Below are 26,101 nucleotides of genomic sequence, written 5' to 3'. Positions count from 1 at the left end.
TTTGTTGCCAGAAAAAAAGGGGAAAATCCTATTATCATATTTTGGTACTGGCAAAGGAGGTCCCATGAAATATAATTAAATGCGCCAACCCACTGCTGGATGGAGGCCTCCTCATGACCCACGGATTGATTTACAACCCCTATCAGTCCACTGCTGGTTGCCCCGTAGATCCATGGGGGGTTGTTTGACCATAGTGCACTGCACTGGTCAGCGCAGCGCGGTGAATGGGATTGGGGCCAGGATTGGTTCAGACGTCACTCGCCACTGACGCTAGCCGTGGCCAGAAATCGACCTCAACTTGCCAGATATTTTTAGCACCAGCGTTCCACACCCCACAACCATGAGCATGGTCTAAATGTTCTTAAATATACACGCAATTTATGTATTGAAAAAAAAATCAAGATTATGTATAGAAAGTCAGTTGTTTTTTAATTAACCTGAAAAAAATCGTATTCGCCTATTGTCATATTCTTGGTTCTTTCAGTAAAGTCACGTAGAAGGGAAATGATAAAATAATAACATGATAAAACAAAAAAATTCTCACGACGTTTCGACTGCAATACAAGCAATCAATTTTCTTGCTGTGGATTTCACACCTGAAGAAAATTTTCTTGCTGTGGATTTCACACCTGATGATGATTGCTTGTGTTGCAGTCGAAACGTCGTAAGAATTTCATTGTTTTATATTTTTAATATTTTATTATTTCCCTTCTACGTGACTTTACCGAAAGAACAAAGAATATGAATCCCTGCAGTCACGAAAGCTTTAAATCAAAATTTAGCCTATTGTCATTGTCCGTGTCTGCATGGGGACATATCCAAATAATAGAATCTTACTTTCCAAAGCTCAAAAACATAAATAAGGTGCCAGAACACTCGAAACATTTATAATACATAATTGACGCATGCCGAGGCATCCCGTGCCAGGAAATATAGGCAAGGCAAGCGTAGTAGGTAATCTCACAGTTTGAATCCACGTTCAACATTAAACGTAAAGCGATAGCGGCGATGGACGATGTATGCCAAGCACTTTACATAGCACACACTGGTGTCTGAGTGTCAGCCCGATATGATAACTGGGGGGGGAGAGGGGGGGGTGAAAGTTAGAGGGGGTGGATGCCGACGACCATAAATCCCCCCCCCCCCCCCAGCTATCTGCAGGGTCTTGTCATCTTCAGGTGCCTACCTCCGCATGCGGGCTGTTTTGATTGCCGTGAGTCATCATCCTTCATTTGAACAATCCTCGTTCACCGGCACAAGCGCGCATACGCAGCTCTGTGGTGTGCGCCGCCGCCTCTGCCGAAACTGCGGAGCGGGTGAGCCCCGACTTTGTTGTGCCCGTGGTTTAAACGGTGAGCACGCGAGACTGGCGATGCAGAGGTTCGATCTCGCTGCGTGAGATCATGGCGCAAGTTTTCTTGAATCCTCCCCCCACCGAACTCTGTCCGGTCGTCGGCACAAATGAGTGCCGATCGGCAGTTCGCGTGTGGTGGCGATAGAATGTGGGTACTCCGGCCTCTTTCAAGACGTCTGGCCGGCGTGGAAGAGGGGGCCAATGTACCAGACATAGGGAGCTCTCGAGCACAGGGTTTTTTTTTTTCCCGGCAGCAGTGTGGTAAGCAAGCAATTGCAGGGCTGCCCCTTTACCTGTTGGTTGACGTCACCCGGATCCACTGGCTGTCGCGTCTCGCTCGAGTTGCATTCAGGAGCGGGAAGCCATTCCCGCTCACCTTCAATCCCGTGCCCTTGCTCTCCACTCTCCTGCTTACAGGCGAGCAAAATGTTCATGATGAGTGTCGATATCGCAGAGTCTTACCGTTGCCTCGGCTCTCAGGGTGGTGCAGCTGCGCCGATGCATTGATGGGGTGCGCCGTGGTTTTGTTGGCACGGTGTCCGACGGTTTGCGACACCGTGCAGGAAGCCTCTTTAGTTCCTCGACGTCGAATCAGAATCATCAGAATCGGAATGTGTATTTACACTCGGGGTGTGGCAGCAAGTGCAGTTTATGCTAATGCTGTCGCAAGAGGTCACGCGTTTGACGCAGCGACCCTTCGCTGACGATGCGTGATGAATGAATGAATGGGATGAGCTATGAAGCTAATTTTCACAGATGTCCAGAAGGGGCGGTTCAGAACGTGACAACAACAAACAATACAAAACACGATAGGAGTGCAAAGTATAGGAAAGGTAAACAAATAGCTTTTAAAAAATACACAAATACAACTAAACTACTCTGTTTTTATCTTACCAGATAAGGCCCACTGAACTATATAGCTCTTTTTAATAAGCGACCTGGCCACAAATGATAGCTCATCGAATTGGCTTATCATGTGGAAATGTATCGCAGCCAAATACTCTAAAACACATGTTTAAAAATGTGGAGGGAAAAACCGGAGAACCCGGAGAAAAATCAATGCGATCACGGGGAGAACGCGCAAACTCCAAATATGCAGCAGGCGTCACGGTCGGGATTGAACCCACGACCCATTAACAGCAGGCGAGGAAGTTGTGTGCTTCACTCCAGCGTGTGCACCGCCTGTGACGATGGTCATAAACGGAACTGTATGCATCAGGGGAAATGGTGAATTCAATTTCAGTGTAGAATGTTCAATCGTGGGCGAGAGTGTTTGTGGGCAACGGAGACTCTGAGACCATTGGAGGATGAACCCAGCAACCTGAATTTGATTCCTGCCCTTTGCTAATATCAGTGGTGAGTGATATCTGAAACAGTTGTAGGTGCCCCCTTTAACCAACCCACACTCATCATTATGGTGAAGTATGGTCAAACAACCCCACGTGACCAATGCAGTGAGGGTAAGCCTTCATCGAGCAGTGGATTTTCAAAGAGCTGAACATCGTTATAAATCATATTATACATACATGTCTCTTTCGCCATGTCTCCCTTTTCGACAGCAGCCCCAGGCATAGAAATAATAACACCAATAATTAGAAACGATTACTGTAGTTGTGGAAGGTTTTCTTAAGCCACATGTTTCAGTGGGCTTGCTACCTCTGGTGTGTTGAATGTACATCCGACAGCCATCGCACTGGGAAATTATGGAGACATAAAAACTTAGGGGATTTTTTTTACAGTAAATAATTCCAATTATTTATCCAGAGAAGCCTCACTGAGTTTCGAGGTTCTTTCTTCGGGAGGGTTTCTGTGTTAGGATATTCTACCAATGCCATCGATGAGTATTTGGCTTCATGTGGGAGGAAACCCGAGTTCCTGGGTGAACACCACGCGTATGGGGGGTGACACTCAACACTACAATCCCATGGCCACCTCGCAGCCAAAGTCTACAACACAGCCATTTCGGTTGACTGTTGGGGCAAGTGCTGTCAGTGAGCACCTATGAAGACCAGAATGGCACACGAGGGGGTGGGTGGCCAACACTACGCCCGGCCGCGTTTGTCTCCCTCATGGCGATATTTACACACACCGCATCAGGGTCTCATTTGAGGCTGAGTCGACCTAGGGGATGCCCGAGAACGGTTTAGATAATCGTCACTGGTGTTGGCCGTGAGCGGCAATCGAACACGGGTTCGTAGCATAGTGCACTAACCGCTACACTACCGCATGCATGCACGCACGCGCTCACACACACTCACGTTCATGCTGTCCTCTATAGAATCCTGTAACATGGTAAGATTACTTTGATTTTAATGTAAATACAGTAGTGGCACGGACTTTCTCAAAGACGTCGGCGACCATCATGGCCTTCTTTACATTCCGCTGTGTGCATGATATTTGCTCAAGAACTTTGCATTATTCCCAGTTGCATCCAATTGTTTAATTGCTTTTGCAACCTAATCCGCCGTTTTCTCTAGCTTCACGTACTATAACGTATTTATGTAAAAAAGTGTTTATATTCAGTCTATTTTTTCTCATGATATGTTTTATTGTGGTACGTACTTCCTATTCTCTTGTGCTGATGACTTTCTCTTCCACATTATTAAGACGTACAGCTCCTTCCTTTGTGGTGATGCACGTCCCACTGTTTGTGTTCAGTGTTGAGACGCGGTTCGTATTTAATCGCCGTACAAAAATCCAAATTCGACTTCGTGTTCTTGTATATGAGTGTGGCAAACGTGCTACCTCAAAGGCAGAAAATGAATGCAAATGCAGTTGTGTTTATAAACGCACCAAACGAAATCAAATTACACTAAAACCTACCCTACGGTTTACCTCAAGCCTAACTTTAAACATCACTGTTACGTACGATTACCTTAAAAGAACACTTGTCAGGGGCGTAAATTTCGTTTGGGAGGTTCGAGATTTATTTTCTACATTATTTAAACATTTTTAAAACAACACAGTTATGGCTGTTGATGTTTTATGTCTCATAAGTTAAAACTGCCAAGCGAAGCAGCACGCTACACGGACGGCATACACTTGACCGCGGCTATTTAACAGCATCAAGATGAGCATCTCAACCAGACGGCTCGCCCTTGATTTAAACATTTTTTAAAAAGACGTAAGCTACTTTAAACTGAAGAGGAAAACAAAAGATTGAGCTTCCAGAAAAAAATAATTATTTTAAAATATTCTTGAACCGTCTGAGCAACTTAAAAAAAATATTTGCAGACACGCAGGCGCACTGAAGATAAATATTGTGTAACCTAAAACATCTGTTACACAGACTTTTCCCAATACTCTTTTTGCCGAGGCAACTTTTTTCCTCCCTTTGTGTACAAACATGTCAGGAAATGAACTGTCTCACTTTGTTACAATTTTCTTAACTTAAATGACCTTAACATACATTGAGAACTGTTGGGGGCAAGTCGGAAGCGTTGTATTCACAAACCGACGCTCCAGGCTAGACGATTAATACATATCACGAGTTTGAGTTCTACATTTGAGAAAGTGTGCACTTTGTAAAGGTTCTAATGAGGGAAAGTAAACACGATATTTTCTTGTTGAAAGAATAGCGTCATTTTTCGACACATTTTTATAATAATAATTTACATTCCTTTGTTAATTCACTCCTCTATGAAGGCCTCCCCATGCTACGTCGATCTTGTGGGTTGTTGAACCATACGTCGTCGCCACGATGGTTTGTGCGAGTTCGTGAAGGGGGCCAGCCCAGTAAATATGCCAACGTTGGGCAAACGTTCCATGTTTACTGGAAACACAATGCTGGTTCTGATATCAATAGCCCCTCATATTAGGCCTTCAGGCTCAGTGTGCAGGGCTCTAACCACCGTGCCGCCACTTAATGATGGCTAAGCTTTAGACAAAAGCTAATAATAATCTCCTTAGACCTAAAAGCATACTGCAAAAAAGAGCAGACATTTTGAAAGGTCAACAATACAAATAACAAAAATATGGCTGCATTGTTTTCATGACTTAGCTAAAGGTTAGGATCAATTTACCATTTCCTACATTTCCACTGCGAACTGACGGACCGATGGCCATTGCGCGAGTGATTTCACGACGCCTGCTGACGTCCAACATGAAGTGGCCAGCGCCTTTTAATCAACGGTCTGCAGCATGAGCAGGCGATGGGTAAAAGAACGGACCCATGGGATTCGTGCACACCGGCTGCGATGCGCCCACGGCCGTACCGCGCGCCGCGCCAGTTACTATTTTACTATTCTAAATGTTTCGATTTAAAGCTTTCGTGACTGCAGGGATTCATCTTCTTGGTTCTTTCGGTAAAGTCACGTAGAAGGGAAATAATAAAATAATGAACATAATAAAAATAAATAAAACATAATTAAAAATATGCTTTATTTTTATTATTTTGATTATTTTATTATTTCCCTTCTACGTGACTTTACCGAAAGAACCAAGAAGATATTCTAAATGTGTTTGTTATTTGACCACGTAAGGCCCACTGAGCTATACGGCTCTTTTTTCCAGAAGCTAACCTGGCTATCAAAAATGATAGCTCAACGAAAGTGGCTTATCGTGTGGAAATCTATCGCAGCCAAACACCCTCAACGCATGTGTCTAAATGTGGAGGGGAAAACCGGAGGACCCGGAGAAAAACCCACGCGACCACGGGGAGAGAGACACGCAAACTCTAAATACACAGGAGCCAAGGGTCGAGATTGCACCCACGACCTCCTCCATACCAGTCAAGGTAGTCAACATCTCGCCTCCGTGCCAGACGCGCTCCTGGGCACCGCGCCGGTTATAAAACGGCCATCCCTCTGCCATTAGCGCATCACATTTGCACGCGCGCACGTGCCACCGTCGTTAATAGCGGGACGCGCAAAGTTTTTCCGGCACGCGTTATTGGAAGGCCGGGTCCGATTGCTCAATTCGCGCCATCAATCGTCTTAACGAGCGAGGCGCTATCTCCCCGCGGCATAGAGTGGCGTGATGGAAGCTCTTCCTCCCTCGGCCTAGCCTCAAGGCGTGAGGACAAATTGATGGGGGCTGCTAATGCTCGTCCCTCGACGTAATTATTTTTTATCGCTCTCGATGTTAAGCAATGCATTTAAATTTACAACCCCTCCGCTTCGCCACTTCTTGAAACGATGCTGCGTGTTCCGTAGCGGCGGGCCGGAGGAGTGTGTGTGTGGGGTGGGGTGGGGTTAAAAGGAATACTCACAGGGACATCGTCGCAATCCGTCAGGTGCACGCTCGCAGCCACCGCAGGGTCTTCTGTGTTCGCCGGGCAAACTGTCAAAAAAGGCGGAACGTTGGAGCGCGTAAGTGTGCAAGCACGTAAGCTCGCGGGGCAGCGATGCAATGTCATGTCCGACCGGAAAAGAGCACAACTGCCTCGGCAGGCCATTTAATTTTAATTGTATTTTCAAAGTGTAAGTAATACATCATTGGAGGGCAATTGACAAAACGGCGCGTGCGGGGTTTTACATTACAACCAGGCCCCGCGCATTGAACAGTGGTGCGGAACGAGAGCAGAATCTATTTGATAATGAACTGGAGGAGACACGTTACGTGCAGGCGTCGATGCCGTTATATTGTTGTGAAGCGCGTGGCCTCCAGTAATGATTCCCTTCTGCACGCCGGTCCCGGGAGAAATGTCCTCCGAGTTTTGCTGCAAACAAAAAAATAATATACAAATGCTTCTTGGTTCTTTCGGTAAAGTCACATAGAAGGGAAATGATAAAATAATAAAACATAATAAAATAATTCTCACGACGTTTCGGCCACAACGCAAGCAGCCGTCCTCAGGTGAAGACCAGGTCTGCCGGGGAGACAGCGTCTGAATGACGCTGTGGCCGAAACGTCGTGAGAATTATTTTATTATGTTTTATTTTTATTATTTTATTATTTCCCTTCTACGTGACTTTACCGAAAGAACCAAGAAGATGAATCCCTGCAGTCACGAAAGCTTTAAATAGAAATATACAAATGCATCGGTGAGTAGCGCGCGCGTTGTCGAGAGCGCGCACGTGGCAACTGGTGATCGCGCCGAGCGAGCTGGAAGGAAGATCGCCACGGCAGGGGCAAGCGTCGACCCTTCTCAGCTCCCTAGCTGTCCGCAGATCACCCCTGCGGCGTAGCGGCGTGTCAATTCTCGGGGTAACGAAAAAACCATCGCGAAAGTTGTACAAGTTTCAGTTTCAGTTTCATTTATTTGGTATAGCCCTGTGAGCCATTCGGCTCTTGAATCGGGTGCAACCGCAAAAAACAAAAACATGAACAAGAAAACATCTTAAAGTGACTATGTGCAAACAGAAAATCAAGTTGAAGGGGAGGTGTGAGCTAAAGACGCGCAGTTCATATTTAAAGTAGGACAAGGGTAGGGAAATAATGCCGGAGGGCGGTGGGGGGGGTGTTACATGTTTGAGTAGGTACGCACCGGCGCAGCGGTTGAGAAACAACGTGCACCATTCCTGGCCCGTTGCCCCCAACCGCAGCTGTATTAATGGGCACACGCCGCAACCAATCGATCACCAAATTACGTGTGGTGGGGTAAAGTGTGGGCGCTAACACCTCTTACAAGACGTCTGCACAGCATGGAGTAGGCAAAATACCATCCTTTAGAAAAGCTCTCTGGAGCTCCCCTCTGCTGAAGGCCCTTCCACCAGCAGTGGCATGAGCAATACTTTCCACACATCCGATTAACAAGATTGGCTACGTACGGTGTGAAAAAAGTTCAACATGCAATACGTACAGGTTTTTTAAAAATACTTTTACCCCGATGTATAAAAGAAAATACAACGTATAGCTCGTAGATCCTGATCACGGGTGTTCATAAAAGTATTGCCCATTGTTAAATCATAATTTTGACAGGAGCATGAGTGGCACGGTTGGAATGCTGCCGACATATTCGTTTTATAGGTTTGTGTTTGTTTGATTTCAACTACAAAACGTGGGTGATCTTCAACAGCACGCGACAGAGGCATTAGAGACGATCACACTCGAGATGCTTGCAAACACCTGAAGCTCGATACGACGACCCGTATCGCCAACGCCACGTGGAAGGTTTGGAGGGGGATGGGACTCGTGTCGTGGAAAATAAAATAACTCTCTTAGAGTGTGCGTATGTGTGTATGTATGTTGAACTTATTTCGCACCTTAAGTAGCCGACTGCTCAACGGAGGCGTGCGAGTGTGTGTGTGTAAACTTTTATTGAACTGGCTGAAATTGCAGTATCATTATAATTCTACAATGATGTCTTTATAGACACCCTGTAAATTATATACGTGTATGTTTGGGGCAAGCTCCATTGCCACGCAGTGGTTAACGGATTGCGCTATGAACCTGCCCACCTGAGTTTGATTCCAGGCCACGGCCAATATGAGTGGCAATAGGTGGCCCTATTCCCGAACCAGCATGGCGACCAGCGTGGTGAAATATGGCAAAACAAACCCTGCAAAACCAACACATTGTAGATAGGACATCATCCAGCGGTGGATTGATGAAGGGTTGCATAATTATTTTTATTATTTGAAAATGTCAACGGGCAGAATATGTTGCTCGAAACAGAATTAGGGGCCGTCCATGACGTCACGTGATTTTGGACGATTTTTGACCCCCCCCCCCACTCATCACACGGTGTCACAAAAAGTCAGACCCCCCCTCAAATATGACGTCACAAAGCTCTGCCCCCCCCCCCCAAAACCATATTTCCATTTTGAAAATAAAACATGCTTCAAATCCCTTTCAATTATTGCCATTGTAGTGCCTATTTCAATGTTGCGCTGCACTCTGATGTTGTAGGAGAAAACATTTATTAAAAAGTATATTTAATTAAGTAAACGTGTTGTCTATATTTATTTAAAGTTTCGCATTTGATCTGACGTCAAATTTCTTAACCCCCCCCTCGTCACAAATCATCACAAATATCTGACCCCCCCTCCCCCAGGTGCGTGACGTCATTTATGGACGAACCCTTAAGTCAACGGGGACATTTTTCACTTTAATACATTTCTTAACCGTTTAGACGATGTCACTCTCCAACGCTCGAGCTTTGTCTCAATGACATCGGGGGTTAGGTAAATAGTCTTGGCGTTCCACAAAGAGGACGCGTCCCCCTCCACTCTGTGTGGATCGCGTTCATGAAGAACGACGTGTTTTGTGGTCACCTATAGTTCGGAGAATATTTTTTTGTTTGTACGAATGAAAAATGTACGGGCTGATGGATAAAATGATTAAATAGAACCTTCAACCCCTTGAACAATCTATGTATTGACTTTGTGCATGTAGCTTGCTTATTAACACAGCGAATAATTCTTCATCGCCAATATTGACTTCTTCTATAGGTAACGCCATCAGTCTTTTTTGGCCTTTTCCCAAAGAATATGTCTAAACCATTTATTATATTTGATAACCGTGACAATTACAAACCGTCAATTACCACGTTGTTACCACCGCTCATGTTTCACTTATATACTTACATGTAGTTGTGTATATTCTCGTAAAATGAAAATTACGATTGAAAAGTAATTTTGTACAACTAAGCTATTCCACACGAGAATTCGTGTTTAAAATTTTCAACAGCGCCTTAAAAGAACCAAAATAATAATAAAAATAACAAAATATCGCAAAACGGAGGTGCGGGGGTCAGAGCTCGAATCGGCTGCTCTTGGACCTCTACCCACATATGGAAGATGAAGGTCAATGGCCAAGGGTAATGACGGAGTCGCAGTCAAGGGACAGAATGCGTCCGAGAAGACATCCGCCGAGGAGACGGACACCTGCACGGGAGATGCTCCGGTGCTGGGTGAATTGTTTTGCATTTCGTGATCATTGTGAGGATGGTGGTGGCTTGGCGATGGATGCCCTCATCCAACAGTGGATTGAAGGTTAATGATATATAATTTTGCCCAGCAGCCGATTGGCTATCGGGATTCATGTAATCCAGTGACATGTTTAAAAACAAAACGTTTTGTCCGGTCTCTTCTTTTTTGTATCTCATCAGCAGCAGCAGCTTTGCTATGAAGACTGCAATGAAGTATGGTATGCACAGCTACTTGCCGTACCTCCAGCGCAGGGCAGGCAGGGTCGTCGGGAGAGCGTGGTGGCGAGGGGTCCATAACGAAGCCGTGGTGGCCACTCCGAGGGATGTCTGTCTCTCTTGCTGGACTCTTGCTAGCCTCACCCTAGCGGAAGACACACCACCAGTGAAACCCGTAGGGAAGCATTGGAGCTGCTTTCTTTGAAGGGCTAAATCTGCCAGCCGCCTGAATTCATTGCACGCAAAGTTTGTAGGGATCTTTACGGCTCTGTGCAAGTTTACTTGATGAGAAAACTGGAGGAACATCTTTTTAGCAACCCACTACTAAGGAGCTTCTAAAATGTAAGAAGTTAAAAGTGCAGCCCTAGGATTGCTGGCGGTAGGGGCTCCACTAGAAAAAGCTGTACAGAGTCCTTTTAGAGGGTATTTGGTCTACTCTTCCACGCTGATCGGCCGTTTTGGAAGAAATGGTAGCACCCACACTTTATCCCACCACATGCAAACTGTTTATTTACCAACCGTGGATTAATTTACACTGCTGGGTGGAGACAGGGTTTTTATTTTTATATTTTTTCTAGCAGGGTATTTTATTTTTTAAAGGTGCCAATTTTTTTTTTACTTCCATGCAAGGCGATCAAACCGGCGAACTCGATTGACAGTCGAGTGTGCGAACCATGACACGATGACAGCGACCCTTAGCATCTTAGAGACATGCATTTCTAAATGCAGGGAAATCTATTTGTTTAAAAGGACATTCGGGTACGTGGTATTTTTTTGTGAGGGGGAGTGAAGGGAGGGAGCCGAGCTGTCGATGAGCGGTGAGGGCATTCCAGAAACGTGGAGCGGCACAAAGGAATTTTTTTTTTCACCAAACAAAGTTTTAGCGACTGGATTTTTTTAGTAGGAATCAGGAGGCGCTGATGAGACTACTGGAGGGAGTAAGAGGAACTCAGCAATCCTTTCAATAATTGGCAGATTTATTAAAGAGGTGCTTTAGGATGAAGACAGCCTAGTGATGGTCCTTACGGATATGCAGAGGCGACACATTTGAGTTCATGTACCGTTTGTAATGATAAGTTGTATAAGGGGCCTCAAAGGCCCACCTCGTCCACTGACCAATACAAACAGCACCATTGAAGGTGTAACAGATGGGAGTTAACACGTTTCTTCGAATGAGCAAGGTTGTGAAGGAAAGCACAGCAAAATAATGTTTTTGGCCTGATATTACATTCTTTGTATTACACTCCACAGTTTGCACTGCCCATCTTGCAGTGGGTGTGTTGAACGGAATGATATTCATCGTATGAACTGTAAAATATTTTTACTTTGAATAATCTACTGATAAGTTTCCTGTAGGGCCTCACTGAATCTCAAAACTCCGTCAGGAGGGTCCTTCAATGTAATCGGTGGCCAAAAATAGCAAATAATGTTTTGTTACATGCATATAAAAGTGTAAAGCAATCCTTACATTCAAAGCACTCTTTCTGAATACAATAGAAGTAATGTTTGATACCTTATTCATGTTGCATGCATACATTTTAAATGGAATATTGGAGCTTAATATTTTTGTGTTTAATCTCATCCACAAAATCAAAACTTTACAGCCGTTTCACGGCTATCTCTCTTGGCCAGGGTTTACATCACCGAAGAGGGAGTTGGCTTCAAGAGTAACAACAAAATCCAAATGAACGTATTTGACAAAGAGCAGAAGAAGACCAGCAGAGTAGCAGAGTTGCCAGGTCTGAGCAGGATTTAAACCAGAGGCTTTCGATGGACTGCCATAACCCACGCACTGCTTTGCTACGCTCTCAGCTATGATAATAAACAGTCAATACATTCACGGCCTCTTTAGATTGAGTATATTTACTCAAATTAACTCACAAATTGTTCTCCAGAGACAAAAAAATATCACCAACTGATATACCATTAGCCAATTAGCGAATCCATGTCTGGTTAATGCTTAGTTGAGTATATCAGCTCTTTTGCTGACTCGGGGACAGTCAAAGAGAAGAGGATACTTGTCTTGGGAAAATAAACCATTTTACTTGTGTTAATGTGGTTATTAATGCGGCATAGCAGCCATTTGCTTTGGTGTAAGTAGCCAGCCTGCTCAGTTTTATAGTTATGACATTTTCATAAAGATTTGTACAATAAAGCCAGATGTTTTTTTTTCTTCTAAATATCTTTGAGACATGCGCATGGAATAATAATGCGTTTTTTTCACATGTGGGACATTTTAATGCAGAAAATCTCTCCAAACATGTTGTGTGCAATGAAATTGGTAATTAAAAAAATGTCTTAAAACCTTGCTTTGCTGGATTAGGTATAAAGATCCCCCCCTCCTCCCCCCACATTTATGTGGGTGGTCAGAACTTTAGCCAACCTGCTAAGTTTAATGGCAATGAGTAGCGTTGAATTAACATGAGCGAATTCATGTGGAGTGGGTAATACAAACCCACAAGGACTGTATAGCCCTCCGATGTGGTTTCGGGTTGTACCATGTGGCGTTCGGCACGATATCCGACGTTTTGCTCCATGAATTTGGAATTCAGTCCCTGAAGCTGAAGAAGCTCCCGACACGTGGAGAAAAGCGTCAGATATCGTACTGGACAACCCACCTCAAAAACACAACAGAGAGCTGTACAGGACAACAGCGAAAGCCTGAGCAGTAATAAAACCAATAATTCTAGATTTGAAGCTTTCGTGACTGCCAGGATTCATATTCTTGGGGTTTTTTCGGTAAAGTCATGTAGGTAAAAAATTAAAATTAAAATAAAATAAAAATCACGACGTTTCGGAGGCAACACAAGCCTCCGTCTTCAGGTGAAACCGTCACAGCACAATCGCTGTATCAAGTAAATGAGAAATTCTCATTTAGTTGATACTTGATACAAGTAAATGAGAAATTCTCATTTACTTGATAATTGATACAGCGAGCGTGCTGTGACGGTTCCACCTGAAAACAGAGCCTTGTGTTGCCTCCGAAACGTCGTGATTTTTATTTTATTTTAATTTTAATTTTTTACCTACGTGACTTTACCGAAAAAACCCAAGAATAAAAAAAAACAATAATTATAATAGTTTACAAATGCACAGGAATACATGCTATTTTTTATTTTACCAGGTAAGGCCCACTGGGCTATATGGCTCTTTTTCAGATGCGACCTGGCCATAAATGACAGCTCAACGAAGTGGCTTATCACGTGCAAATGTTTAGCAGCCAATTACTCTAAAAGCATGTTTCTAAATATGGACGTAAAAACCGGAGAACCCAGAGAAAAATCCATGCGACCACAGGCGGAATATGCAAACTCCAAATGTACAGGCGTCAGAGTCGGGATCAGGATCGAACCCACGACCTCCTGCCTACCAGGTGAGGTAGTTAACATCTCCCCATCGTGGCGCTGCTGCCACGGAAAGACTCCCCACACTCTAATCCTCAGACCTTCCCACATTGACTGTTTGCCAATTCCCCAGCATTCTCTTATCGACTGCATTGGAGGGCCATTATACATTGCACTCATGTTTTGATTGGGAAAAGTGGAATGTGTCAAACGGACTGTGTGTCAATTCAGGTTGGAGCCGTGTATGAGAAATGTGTTGCGTTCCTTCACCAAGGCACTGATCAGTTTCTAAACTCAATTTTAAGAAAACTCAAGAGGCACAAAGAGAGTGTGCATAAATGAGACCCAGTTGAATAGACCCCCACTAATGCGGTGTCATTCACCATAATGGTACAATGCATCGTTGGTCAAATGAGCATCAGCATTAGATTTGCATTGATTTCAGTCAATACAGGAGTGCACATTGTTAAGGTCGACATATATAAATATAGATATTCCATTTCAGTTTATCCTACTTTAAAACGATCATTTTGGGCTTGTGTATATTTCCCTGCGAACTTTAGTACTTTAGCAAGATCGTTATTGAAATGTGTTTTTTTTATCCTTACACCGCTCGTTAAACAAGAGAGAAAATGTTTACACAATGTAAATGCCCGTCTCTGTTTTGCGGCTCTGTCGCCAAAAGTGCAACGTTTTCCCAGTGGAGTTAATTAAAGTTGACTGATTGCATGAAACTGGGACCGAGTTACACAACTAGATGCACAATCTGACAACAAAATCTATACTCGCATCGCACTGCTGTCCCAAAGACGGCAGCCAAGAAGCGAAAACTTCACCCTCGCCTCCTCCCCTGGTTCCATTCAGGCCACGGCAAGCAGATCGCAGAGTGGGGCTGACCGGCGAGATGACCCACGGGGTCACGGGGTCATGCTTACTCCCATGATGCTCTTTGCCTCAGAGAATACTGATGTTGATAAATTTAGGTTTGTTTTACCCCTGGGCCTTCAGGCTTTAATGCAAGTGCAGCTTTTGTCAATTTGCTGTGTAGTTGCAATTGTGATTCTCCTGAATTGTATTTCACGTGTGATTGTGCTGTATTTGAAAGTGTGTGTTCTAATGCATACGTCTCTTCTAGCCTTTCGTCATTTGTTTCATGACAATGCTATTAATCATTAGTATTTATGAACTGACATTTTGCTTTCATTTGTAGCATTTATTATTTTCCATCGTTCTCTGCGTTCCCTGCTCAATTTGTTGTCAATTAACTTAAATTTCCTACAGATTTTGTCATTGTCTTATTCCTGCATTTGGCTTTGGACCCCAGCAGCTCACGTAAAAATAATAAACCAATGGGTTTTAACCCGCTTCAACAAACTAGGATACAGCCATCTGTTTGTTTAGCAACGTCCCTCCTTCACAGCACATAGAGAGGCCATGGAGGTAGAGTCTCTCTCGACCTGGTGTCTCACTCTACCTGGTGTCTCACCTGGTGTCTCACCTGGTGTCTCACTCTACCTGGTGTCTCACTCTACCTGGTGTCTCACTCTACCTGGTGTCTCACTCTACCCGGTGTCTCACTCTACCTGGTGTCTCACTCTACCTGGTGTCTCACTCTACCTGGTGTCTCACTCTACCTGGTGTCTCACCCGGTGTCTCACTCTACCTGGTGTCTCACTCTACCTGGTGTCTCACTCTACCTGGTGTCTCACTCTACCTGCTGTCTCACCTCGTGTCTCACTCTACCTGGTGTCTCACCCGGTGTCTCACTCTACCTGGTGTCTCACTCTACCTGGTGTCTCACTCTAACTGGTGTCTCACTCTACCTGGTGTCTCACTCTACCCGGTGTCTCACTCTACCTGGTGTCTCACTCTACCTGGTGTCTCACCCGGTGTCTCACTCTACCTGGTGTCTCACTCTACCTGGTGTCTCACTCTACCTGCTGTCTCACCTCGTGTCTCACTCTACCTGGTGTCTCACTCTACCTGGTGTCTCACTCTACCCGGTGTCTCACTCTACCTGGTGTCTCACTCTACCTGGTGTCTCACTCTACCTGGTGTCTCACCCGGTGTTTCACTCTACCTGGTGTCTCACTCTACCCGGTGTCTCACTCTACCTGGTGTCTCACTCTACCTCGTGTCTCACTCTACCTGGTGTCTCACTCTACCTGGTGTCTCACTCTACCTGGTGTCTCACTCTACCCGGTGTCTCACTCTACCTGGTGTCTCACTCTACCTGGTGTCTCACTCTACCTGGTGTCTCACTCTACCTGGTGTCTCACCCGGTGTCTCACCCGGTGTCTCACTCTACCTGGTGTCTCACTCTACCTGGTGTCTCACTCTACCTACTGTCTCACCTCGTGTCTCACTCTACCTGGTGTCTCACTCTACCCGGTGTCTCACTCTACCTGGTGTCTCACTCTACCTGGTCTCTCACCTGGTGTCTCACTCTACCTGGTGTCTCACTCCACCTGGTGTCTCACTCTACCTGGTGTCTCACTCTACCCGGTGTCTCACTCTACCTGGTGTCTCACTCTACCTGGTCTCTCACCTGGTGTCTCACTCTACCTGGTGTCTCACTCCACCTGGTGTCTCACTCCACCTGGTGTCTCACTCTACCCGGTGTCTCACTCTACCCGGTGTCTCACTCTACCCGGTGTCTCACTCTACCTGGTGTCTCACTCTACCTGGAGTCTCACTCTACCTGGTGTCTCACTCTACCTGGTGTCTCACTCTACCTGGTGTCTCACTCTACCTGGTGTCTCTACCTGGTGTCTCACTCTACCTGGAGTCTCACTCTACCTGGTGTCTCACTCTACCTAGTGTCTCACCTGGTGTCTCACTCCACCTGGTGTCTCACTCTACCTGGTGTCTCACTCTACCTGGTGTCTCACTCTACCTGGAGTCTCACTCTACCTCGTGTCACACTCTACCTGGTGTCTCACCTGGTGTCTCACTCTACCTCGTGTCTCACTCTACCTCGTGTCTCACTCTACCTGGAGTCTCACTCTACCTGGTGTCTCACTCTACCTGGTGTCTCACTCTACCTCGTGTCTCACTCTACCTGGTGTCTCACCTGGTGTCTCACTCTACCTCGTGTCTCACTCTACCTGGTGTCTCACCTGGTGTCTCACTCTACATGGTGTCTCACTCTACCTGGTGTCTCACTCTACCTGGTGTCTCACCTGGTGTCTCACTCTACCTGGTGTCTCACCTGGTGTCTCACTTTACTTGGTGTCTCACTCTACCTGGTGTCTCACCTGGTGTCTCACTCTACTTGGTGTCTCACCTGGTGTCTCACTCTACCTCGTGTCTCACTCTACCTGGTGTCTCACCTGGTGTCTCACTCTACCTGGTGTCTCACTCTACCACGTGTCTCACTCTACCTGGTGTCTCACTCTACCTGGTGTCTCACTCTACCTGGAGTCTCACTCTACCTGGTGTCTCACTCTACCTCGTGTCTCTACCTGGTGTCTCATTCTACCTGGTGTCTCACTCTACCTGGTGTCTCACTCTACCTGTTGTCTCTACCTGGTGTCTCACTCTACCTGGTGTCTCATTCTACCTGGTGTCTCACCTCGTGTCTCACTCACCTGGTGTCTCACTCTACCTGGTGTCTCACTCTACCTGGTGTCTCACCTGGTGTCTCACTCTACCTGGTGTCTCACCTGGTGTCTCACTCTACCTGGTGTCTCACTCTACCTGGTGTCTCACTCTACCTGGTGTCTCACCTGGTGTCTCACTCTACCTGGTGTCTCACCTGGTGTCTCACTCTACCTGGTGTCTCACCTGGTGTCTCAATCTACCCGGTGTCTCACTCTACCTGGTGTCTCACTCTACCTCGAGGTACATTCCGGATGCCTGGCTGTGCAGTCCCAGGAATGGAAAATGGCAATTGCACATTGTCCACGTTTTATTGTTTAAGTTAAACTGCCCGCGGTCACTACCCTGCCCATTGATCTCAAACGTCTGTTGAACCTTTTAACAAAATAAAAATTCATTCAGTGGTATAACTTTGCTCTTAAAAAAAAATCTACTGCAAATGCAATGATGTATGGCAACACAGTAGTGTCGTGTATTTTAAATAGCGCTGAGTGCTTCTTATCAGAACTACGATTGTAGTTAGACAGCTGAAACTTGCGCAGTATTTTTTTAGGGATTTTGAACTCCCTCCAGCTTAGGCCCTTCCACTGGCAATGGCGTAAGCAAGACATTTCAGGGCTGTGCCTCTACGTTTTACACATATGAAGTACACATGCAACTCGAGTGAAGAATCTTTTCGCTATCATTTAGGCTCGATCGGCATCATTTAGCTGATTTAAAAACAAGTATTTATGTCTTGATTTAAGACTTTCGTGACTGCAGGGATTCATATTCTTGGTTCTTTCGGTAAAGTCACGTAGAAGGGAAATAATAAAATAAAATAAATATAAAACAATACAAATTCTCACGACGTTTCGACTGCAACACAAGCTGTGGATTTCACACCTGATGATGATTGCTTGTGTTGCAGTCGAAACGTCGTGAGAATTTTTATTGTTTTATATTTATTTTATTTTATTTAATTATTTCCCTTCTACGTGACTTTACCGAAAGAACCAAGAATTAGTATTTATGTTGTGAATAAAAAAATGTATGTAATTTACACATCAGCAATTGGATCATAATGCACCATAACATTGTGCAATGAACACAACATCAACACATTCGTCTATTACCCTACCCTAAAAGGAAACAATATATAATAGGCGACGTTTCAGGCAATAGCCCTTCTTCATACCACAATGCATTGCAGGGAATCTCTGCTGCACGTTCGGTAGGACTTCCACCGCACTGTAAACAAAGTGGGAGACTGCTCCTGATAAGTTTAAAAGCACTCGCTATATATACATCGCATTTGCAGATCTTGAACATTACTCCCGCATGGCTAGGCGACACTGCCATCAACTGGACATATGTGGATAAGGCAAAGCTGCAATGATACAGCTGCACGTGCATACCAAGTTGAAAAGGTACATGTACAGCAATGTTACTGGTATGAACCCACTGATTCTACCAGCCCACAGGAGATTATCGTGTCCGTCCGTCCGTCGTGCAGGGAGGGGCTGGGTGGGTAGGGAGGGGCTGGGTGGGGAGGGGAGGGTGGGAAGGGGCTGGGTGGGGAGGGGAGGGGCTGGGTGGGGAGGGTGGGGAGGGTGGGGAGGGGCTGGGTGGGGAGGGTGGGGAGGGGCTGAGTGGGGGGTGGGAGGGGTGGGGCTGGGTGGGGAGGGGAGGGGCTGGTCACCCCGTGGTGCCCTTATACAACTCAACGTTTAACCTACTCACGCCGGCTTGTGCCCGCCCTCACAGTCGGGCATATTTGCGGAATACACCACGCCCTGGCCGTTGACCCTGGCCATTGACCGAGCAACCCAACGTTCTTACCAGCTCCCTCCGCAGGAATGTGTTGTCAGGCCACTGCTGCATGAGAACACCCCCCACTCTGTGTAGATCGTGGGGGTTTATTTGACCATATTTCACCACGTTGGTCACCACGCTTGATGGGGTGGCAGCACAGAAGTGCAGTGCCACGAATGTCCCTCTGCTGACCGACACACAACCCCAGGGCTTCCTAGGACAGTCTATCGAGCATGGTGCTTACCCATCCGAGCACTATCCAGGCTCCAGCCTGCTTAGCTTCCCCGACCTGACGAGATTCGGCGTTTACTGGGTGCTTAGGTTAATACCAGTGTACTCAATCAAAATCTAATGGGTGGTTAATGACACGGCTGAAGGCTATTGCCAATACAACCGTCAATCTCAGGGTATTAGCCCTTTGCCTGAGTTCAGGATACACGGTCGACTGCTTGCTCGTTGGGTTGAATGTGTTCAGTTCACTAATCTAATGCGACAATTATGATGTGAATCAATGCACGCTGCTTAAAAGTTATCATTCTAAGCTATGGATTAATTTCGGCCGGAGTTGACCGGGGCTAAGCCTGAGAAATGAAGGCCTCATTCTAAGCATGGCAGGTCCGCACTTCACACCTGTAACTGAGCGCGTGTTTCGTTTAACTCATCGATGGTTTCGCTCAGAAGAGCCTCCAGCCTTGAAACATTCTCCTCACTCGCGCGAAACTTCCGCTCCAACAGGGCCTTCTGGGTTTCCGATTCGTGGCTTTTCTTCTCAGCTTGCTTCTGTCGATGAGAGTAAAGTGAATAAGCATGACGTTGTTGTAGTAAGTTTTACCCTTTCAATTGGTACAAAAACTGACACCTTTATACAAGGCATCATGTTTGCAATAACCACAACACAAGCAGTCAAAATGCATATCATTATCATCGTCAGAGTTGTTTCTTTTTGTTTGCATTTTGACTGCTTGTGTTGTGGTTATTGCAAACATGATGCCTTGTATAAAGGTGTCAGTTTTTGTACCAGTTGAAAGGGTAAAAACCTACTACTATATTTTGCCACTGGTGAAGGAGATGTCTCATAGAGTAAAGCATGACGTTGTAAAGGCAGGAGTTGCACCTGAGCAATTAGGTGCGCAAGCAAATTTGATGAGCGGGTCTGTCTATTCTGAGCAACCGATTGTGCGCAACTGCTGAACAACTGCCTGCAATTAGTTGCACTGACATCCACATACAAGCGATTTAGTTGCATGCAACCAAAGTTGTGGACACGATCATCGAGGCTTTAGGACAATTCACATACACTCTTGCAGATCTGTGAGACCCCAGTTAAGGTGAAATTATTTTGCCTTTTGGAAAATGAATGCTCACCTTTGTCAATGTCAGTTCATCCTTGAGTTGCCGACACTCGGAAATCTTGAGGTTATTTTTCTTTTGGAGTTCCTTGATGTTTTCCTCTTTTAACTTGAGATCTGTTCCCAGGTTTTACCAATGAGCAATGCAATACATCCAATGCATGCCACGCATATTTTGTTAAGCATACGTATACCTATGGCAGATTATTGAAGGTGTTCTTGAATAAAAATAATGAAATTAAGAGGCAGGCACAAGCAGGTTGGAGTACTTTCGAAAAAAGTGAACTCAATGAAATATTCTGTGGGTTTTTCGGTAAAGTCACGTAGATAGGTTCAAAGAAAAGAACACAAAAAACTACGACGTTTCGATTACAACACAAGTGGTCGTCTGATGACGACCACTTGTGATGACGACCGCTTGTGTTGCGATCGAAACGTCGTAGTTTTTTTGGTTATTTTTTTTATTTTCTTTGAACCTATCTACGTGACTTTACCGAAAGACCCAAAGAATATTAATTCTTGCAGTCACCAAAGCTTTAAGTCAAGATTTATTATTTATAACGATTTATTAATAATTATTGATACTGAAAATAATTGTTAAGTGAACTTAATAATAAAAATCAGGTTGCCAATGTGCTTAACGAAGACATATTTTAATCAGTGTATGTTACCTGTTCTGAGATATGCATCATATACATGGGCACTGACAAAGACAATGGAACGACATCTAAAAAGTGCACAAAGAAACCTGGAGTGGTGCAAGCTTGGAATTACATTGAGATACAGGAAGAGGGTTGCATGGACCAGATAACTTAGGCAGGTTGGAAGACATTGACCGTTAAGAAAAGTAAGTGGGCTTGGGTAGGGCACGTCGCTAGAATGGCTGATGGATCATAGTGAAGACTCACAACGGAGTAGGGGACATCTACCATGGAGATGGAGCGATGAAGTTAGCTCGTGCGCAGACACGACATTGCAATACTATGAGAGGCACTGAGAGCTTTGGGTGGCCACTAGTTCGTGGCTGGTGATGATGATGATGTAGAGCAGTGTCAATCTCACTGAATCATTGTGAATTCACCTGTTTGTGTTTCCTGCAGGTTTTCTGCCAAAAGCTCAATTTTTGCCTTTGCTTCCTTCAGTGATTTTTCAAGTTTAGTTCTGCCCCTGAGCAAAATAAAAGACACGCACAGTTTAACTTTTAATGACTCTGTGTATTTACCTGTTTTAATAGACACCAATGTACCATTTGCAACACACCAGCAAAAACATCAGCTGCCAATCGGCACACAGTGGTGGTGATGCCAAGCTAGGCACGCCTTGAGGCCACGTGAAGTGTCGAAGGCTCATTGACGTAATGTCATGAGATAGACCAAATAATTTTGGCCTCACTGACTGAGATTTCTGGCAGATGCACTATCTGTGCTCCCGACTGTGCCACCTGGCATGGTGGCAGTTGCTCACAAATACAAATATCCCCCCGTAGAGCCGGAACAGACTGTTATGGAAGGTGCTGTTAACGAGCACCTATTAAGGCCAGCACCACATACAAGAGGGCGGATGACCAACTCCACGACCGCCCATCAGTGCTGATGTTAACACACAGCACCAGGTATTCATGTAAAGCTGAGTCGACTAAGGGGCCGTCCATAAATTACGTCACGCACCTGGGGGGGGGGGGGCAGACATTTGTGACGATGTGTGACGAGGGGGGGGGGTGAGAAATGTGACGTCACATAAAATGTGCAACTTTAAATAAATATAGACAACACGTTCTACTTAAATAAATAGACTTTTTAATAAATGTTTTCACCTACAACATCAAAGTGCAGCGGAACATTAAATACACACTACAATGACACTAGTTTAAAGCTATTTGAAGCATGTTTTATTTTGGGGGGGTGGGGCAGAGCTTTGTGACGTCATATTTGAGGGGGGGGGGGTCTGACTTTTTGTGACGCCGTGTGACGAGCGGGGGGGGGGGGTCAAAAATCGTCCAAAATCGCGTGACGTCATTTATGGACGGCCCCTAAGGGGACGTCCAGGACCGATTTAGATATTTGCCACTGTTATTGGTCGTGAGCGGGAATCGAACTCGGGTTACCGGGTTCGTAGTGCAGTGCGCTAACCACTACCTCTCCCCACACTCACTCATTGGTGGCACTCACACCCACGCGTGTATTCTGGAGACAAAGTAACGTGCATTTTTTTTGGTTAACCATCGAACGAAGACGGTCACCGCATCGCACACTTTCAGATGCAGCTTCTGTGGCCGTCTGGAACACTCTTCCTTCCGATATTAGGAAGCCACTAGACCTTTAAATTAAAATTGAAGACGACTTGCTTTAGAACTGCTTTTTGTGTCTAGTTTATTGGCCTTCCCACCCACCTCCGATTATCACGGTTGGCTATGTACGGTGCGAAAGAAGTTCAACATAAATACATTCATCTCACGGTGGCCTGCCGCTGCGTGTTGGCAACTCCTCCCAAGCTGGGACATGCTCAAGTGGCTGCACTTCAACCCACCACTGAGCCATCTGAGTCAATATTCACGGTTGAAAAGAAAACACTGATCCCACACGCACCACCGCAACCCAGAGGTTCGATACACGGATATAAATGAATGGGCGTGACAGCGTTAGTGGCATGCAGCAGCGGGGGTGATGGTTCGCACGCTGGACTTGCAAGCCAGAGGTCGCTGATTCGATTCGATCTCCCGGCGCGGAAGTCGAAACGACGGCGCGAGTTTCTTTAAAACCTCCCCCGCCTTTGCCCACCCAGCAGCGTAAATGGGTCCACCATAGTCGATCGACAGGTTGTGTAAGGTGAGTAAGATTCATACTCTTAGTTTTTTCGGTAAAGTCACGTAGGTAAAAAATGTAAATTTAAATTAAGAAAAAAAAAATTCAATTTTTTAATACACGGATATATTTTCGGTAAAGTCACGTAGGTAAAAATGTTTAATTTAAATTAATAAAAAATAATTTTAATTTCAATTTTTGAAATTAAAATGAATAAAAATACATTTTAATTTCTATTTTTTACCTACGTGACTTTACCGAAAAAACTAAGAGTATGAATCCTTGCAGTCACGAAAGCTTCAAATCTAGAAGTGAGTAAGATTATTTAGATGATTTGGTTGCGATAATTTCCATGCTGATAAGCCACTTCGTTAAGCTATCAGTTGTGGCCAGGTCGCTTCTGAAGAAGAAGCTAATAGCTCAGTGGGCTTTGTCTGTTCAAACGTTCTGATCCGCCCCAACTGGATATCTGTGAAAAAAAGCATTTATAGCTAATCGGATTCCTCCGGTATAAATACATATGATGATTCTGAAGTAAAGCGCAACATATCTTCATTAAAGTACCAAAAATAAAATTAGGCCAAAATACCTTCTAGAAAGTTTCTCCAGAGCTCCCTCTCGTTGAGGTCCTTCCCACCGATAGTGGCAGCACCATACCCTTAGAAGGTGTTAGCGGTGTGGGAGTTGTGCTACCGTTGTGTGAGCCTGCATCGATCGGCGTTGCTTGTGTCTCCATGAATTATGCATGCGTTGCATTCCGCCCCTCTCCGTGATACAGCTCAGCACCCTCGAGCAGCTCAGCCCACGTCTGTCTGCACCTGACTCGATATTGTTGTGCACCGTGGAGAGTGCATTTCCCTACGCAGTCATGCACCTCGCCGTCAGCTAAGGGAGTGAGTAGGAGAGAGCGGGAAGTGATGGGAGGCACATTCGTGTGCTAGTCATGCTGTAAAAAAAATAAAAACCTCATGCCAAGCTGATTCCACTTCTCATTTGCCGCTATTGATCACAGCTCTTGCCGGGAAGGGAAGGGTATCCTGAGGATTGTGTTGCATTCCCCTATTCCCTGAACCCTTGCTCATCCCTGCTGTGCCATCCTTCCCACCACCTCCATGCACTCAATGCAGCTTGAGCCTCTGATACTGTACCAGGTGGAGCCATTGTGGGTGTCGGGACAACCCCAAAATATTTATATATATGTATCGATTTAAAGCTTTCATGACTGCAGGGATTCATCTTCTTGGTTCTTTCGGTAAAGTCACGTAGAAGGGAAGTATTAAAATAATAAAAATAAAATTATTTGTTTTATTATTTTATTACTTCCCTTTATTACTTCCCTTCTACGTGACTTTACCGAAAGAACCAAGAAGATATATATATGTACTTATCTGTTTTATCGGGTAAGCCTACTGAGCTATTAGCTGTTTTTAGAGGCGACCTGGCCGCACATGATAGCTAATCGAAGTGACTTACCATACGTGGGAATTTATAGTTGGCAAATAATCTAAACGCAAACCACAAATATACAACATCAGGGTCAGATTCAACCCATGACCTTCTGCATACCAGGCGAGGGAGATAACACCTCCTCGGCCACTGCGAAGAGAAACCTATAACGTCACGCTGATTGTGCTGACGACGGAACCTCTACTGTACACAGTAGCACACCGCCAGCAGGGTCAGTTCTGAGTCACGGATCTCCATCTGTAATCTGGCCAATAACCCTCAACTTTCAGTGTGGCTGTGCACTGCACCGTACCTCTTTTTCTCCTTGGCACTGCCCGTGTGGCTGGTGAGCGCAATGAGGGCACTGTGCAGCGTCCCCAAGTGCTCCATTGCCTGCCTGGTTGACTCCAGAGCCTCTTGAACCTTTAATAACAAAATGCACAAGAGCAGGCTTCTGCTATCATTATTGTTACAGTTTCATCGTCTTTTTCAGCCACCCATTTATATTCATATTCTTAGGTTTTTTCGGTAAAGTCACGTAGGTAAAACATTAAAAAAGTAAAATAAAATACTTGATACAGCTGTCGTGGCTGTGACGGTTCCACCTGAAGACGGAAGCTTGTGTTGCCTCCGAAACGTCGTGATTTTTATTTTATTTTACTTTTTTAATGTTTTACCTACGTGACTTTACCGAAAAAACCTAAGAATATGAATCATTGCAGTCACGAACGCTTCAAATCTAGAATCACCCATTTATACTTATCGGTGCCGTGTCAAATGTACCGCCGTTTTGTCGATCCACTGATGGATGAGTGCCTCCTCACACTGTGTCGGTCATGACGGTTGTTTGACCATACTTCACGATGCTGGACAGCGTGGGTTGAAGGGGTGGCCGGCCAAGGACCAGTTCCAGATATCGCTGGCCACTGATGTCAGCCATGGCCAGGAATCACATTCAGTTTGTCGCGTTCATAGTGCAGCATGTGAGCTCACGCATCCATTATGCCCCAGGGCAAAGTGATGCAATGCTTAAGAATTAAAGTTACCTTTTGTGTGCTGTGACTTATATCCACGTCCAGATCCTTCGACGAATCTCCATCAGTAAGTATTGAACTGTGATCAAAGAACTGCAAGAAAGGGTTTTTTATCATGCTTTCATACATTTAACTCCTTAGTGTTGATAACCCTTTCAACAATAATCCTGTAATATCCCCAGTATTACTTAAGATTATAAAGTTTTTTTTTTATGGGCCCCTTGTAGATGCTTTCGTGCAATCAGCTTGCAAAAATCATTCATGCCGTGGTTGGGAATACAAAGATAAGGATATCCTCTCATGCCACTGCTGGTGGAAGGGCCTCCGATAGAGGGAGAACAAGAAAGCCCC

At 45.2% G+C, this 26,101-nt stretch overlaps 1 protein-coding gene across 1 annotated transcript; it reads right to left on the bottom strand.

The window, feature by feature from the left end:
- Positions 1–19,744: 19,744 nt before the first annotated feature.
- On the bottom strand, positions 19,745–25,839 carry LOC144722148 (uncharacterized). Its single transcript, XM_078600322.1, has 5 exons — positions 25,763–25,839; positions 25,030–25,139; positions 21,551–21,636; positions 20,486–20,586; positions 19,745–19,900 (listed from the first exon to the last, which is right to left on the bottom strand). Exons 2-5 carry the CDS (start codon positions 25,104–25,106, stop codon positions 19,745–19,747), a joined length of 420 nt encoding a protein of 139 aa, XP_078456448.1. The 5' UTR covers positions 25,107–25,139; positions 25,763–25,839.
- Between the last annotated feature and the right edge of the window lie 262 nt (positions 25,840–26,101).

The sequence above is a fragment of the Lampetra planeri genome, chromosome 13 (genome assembly GCF_965212315.1).
Source record: "Lampetra planeri chromosome 13, kcLamPlan1.2.h2, whole genome shotgun sequence".
Taxonomy (NCBI): domain Eukaryota; kingdom Metazoa; phylum Chordata; class Hyperoartia; order Petromyzontiformes; family Petromyzontidae; genus Lampetra; species Lampetra planeri.
Note: the sequence above shows the minus strand (reverse complement) of the source record. Positions and strands in the feature narration are given on the sequence as shown.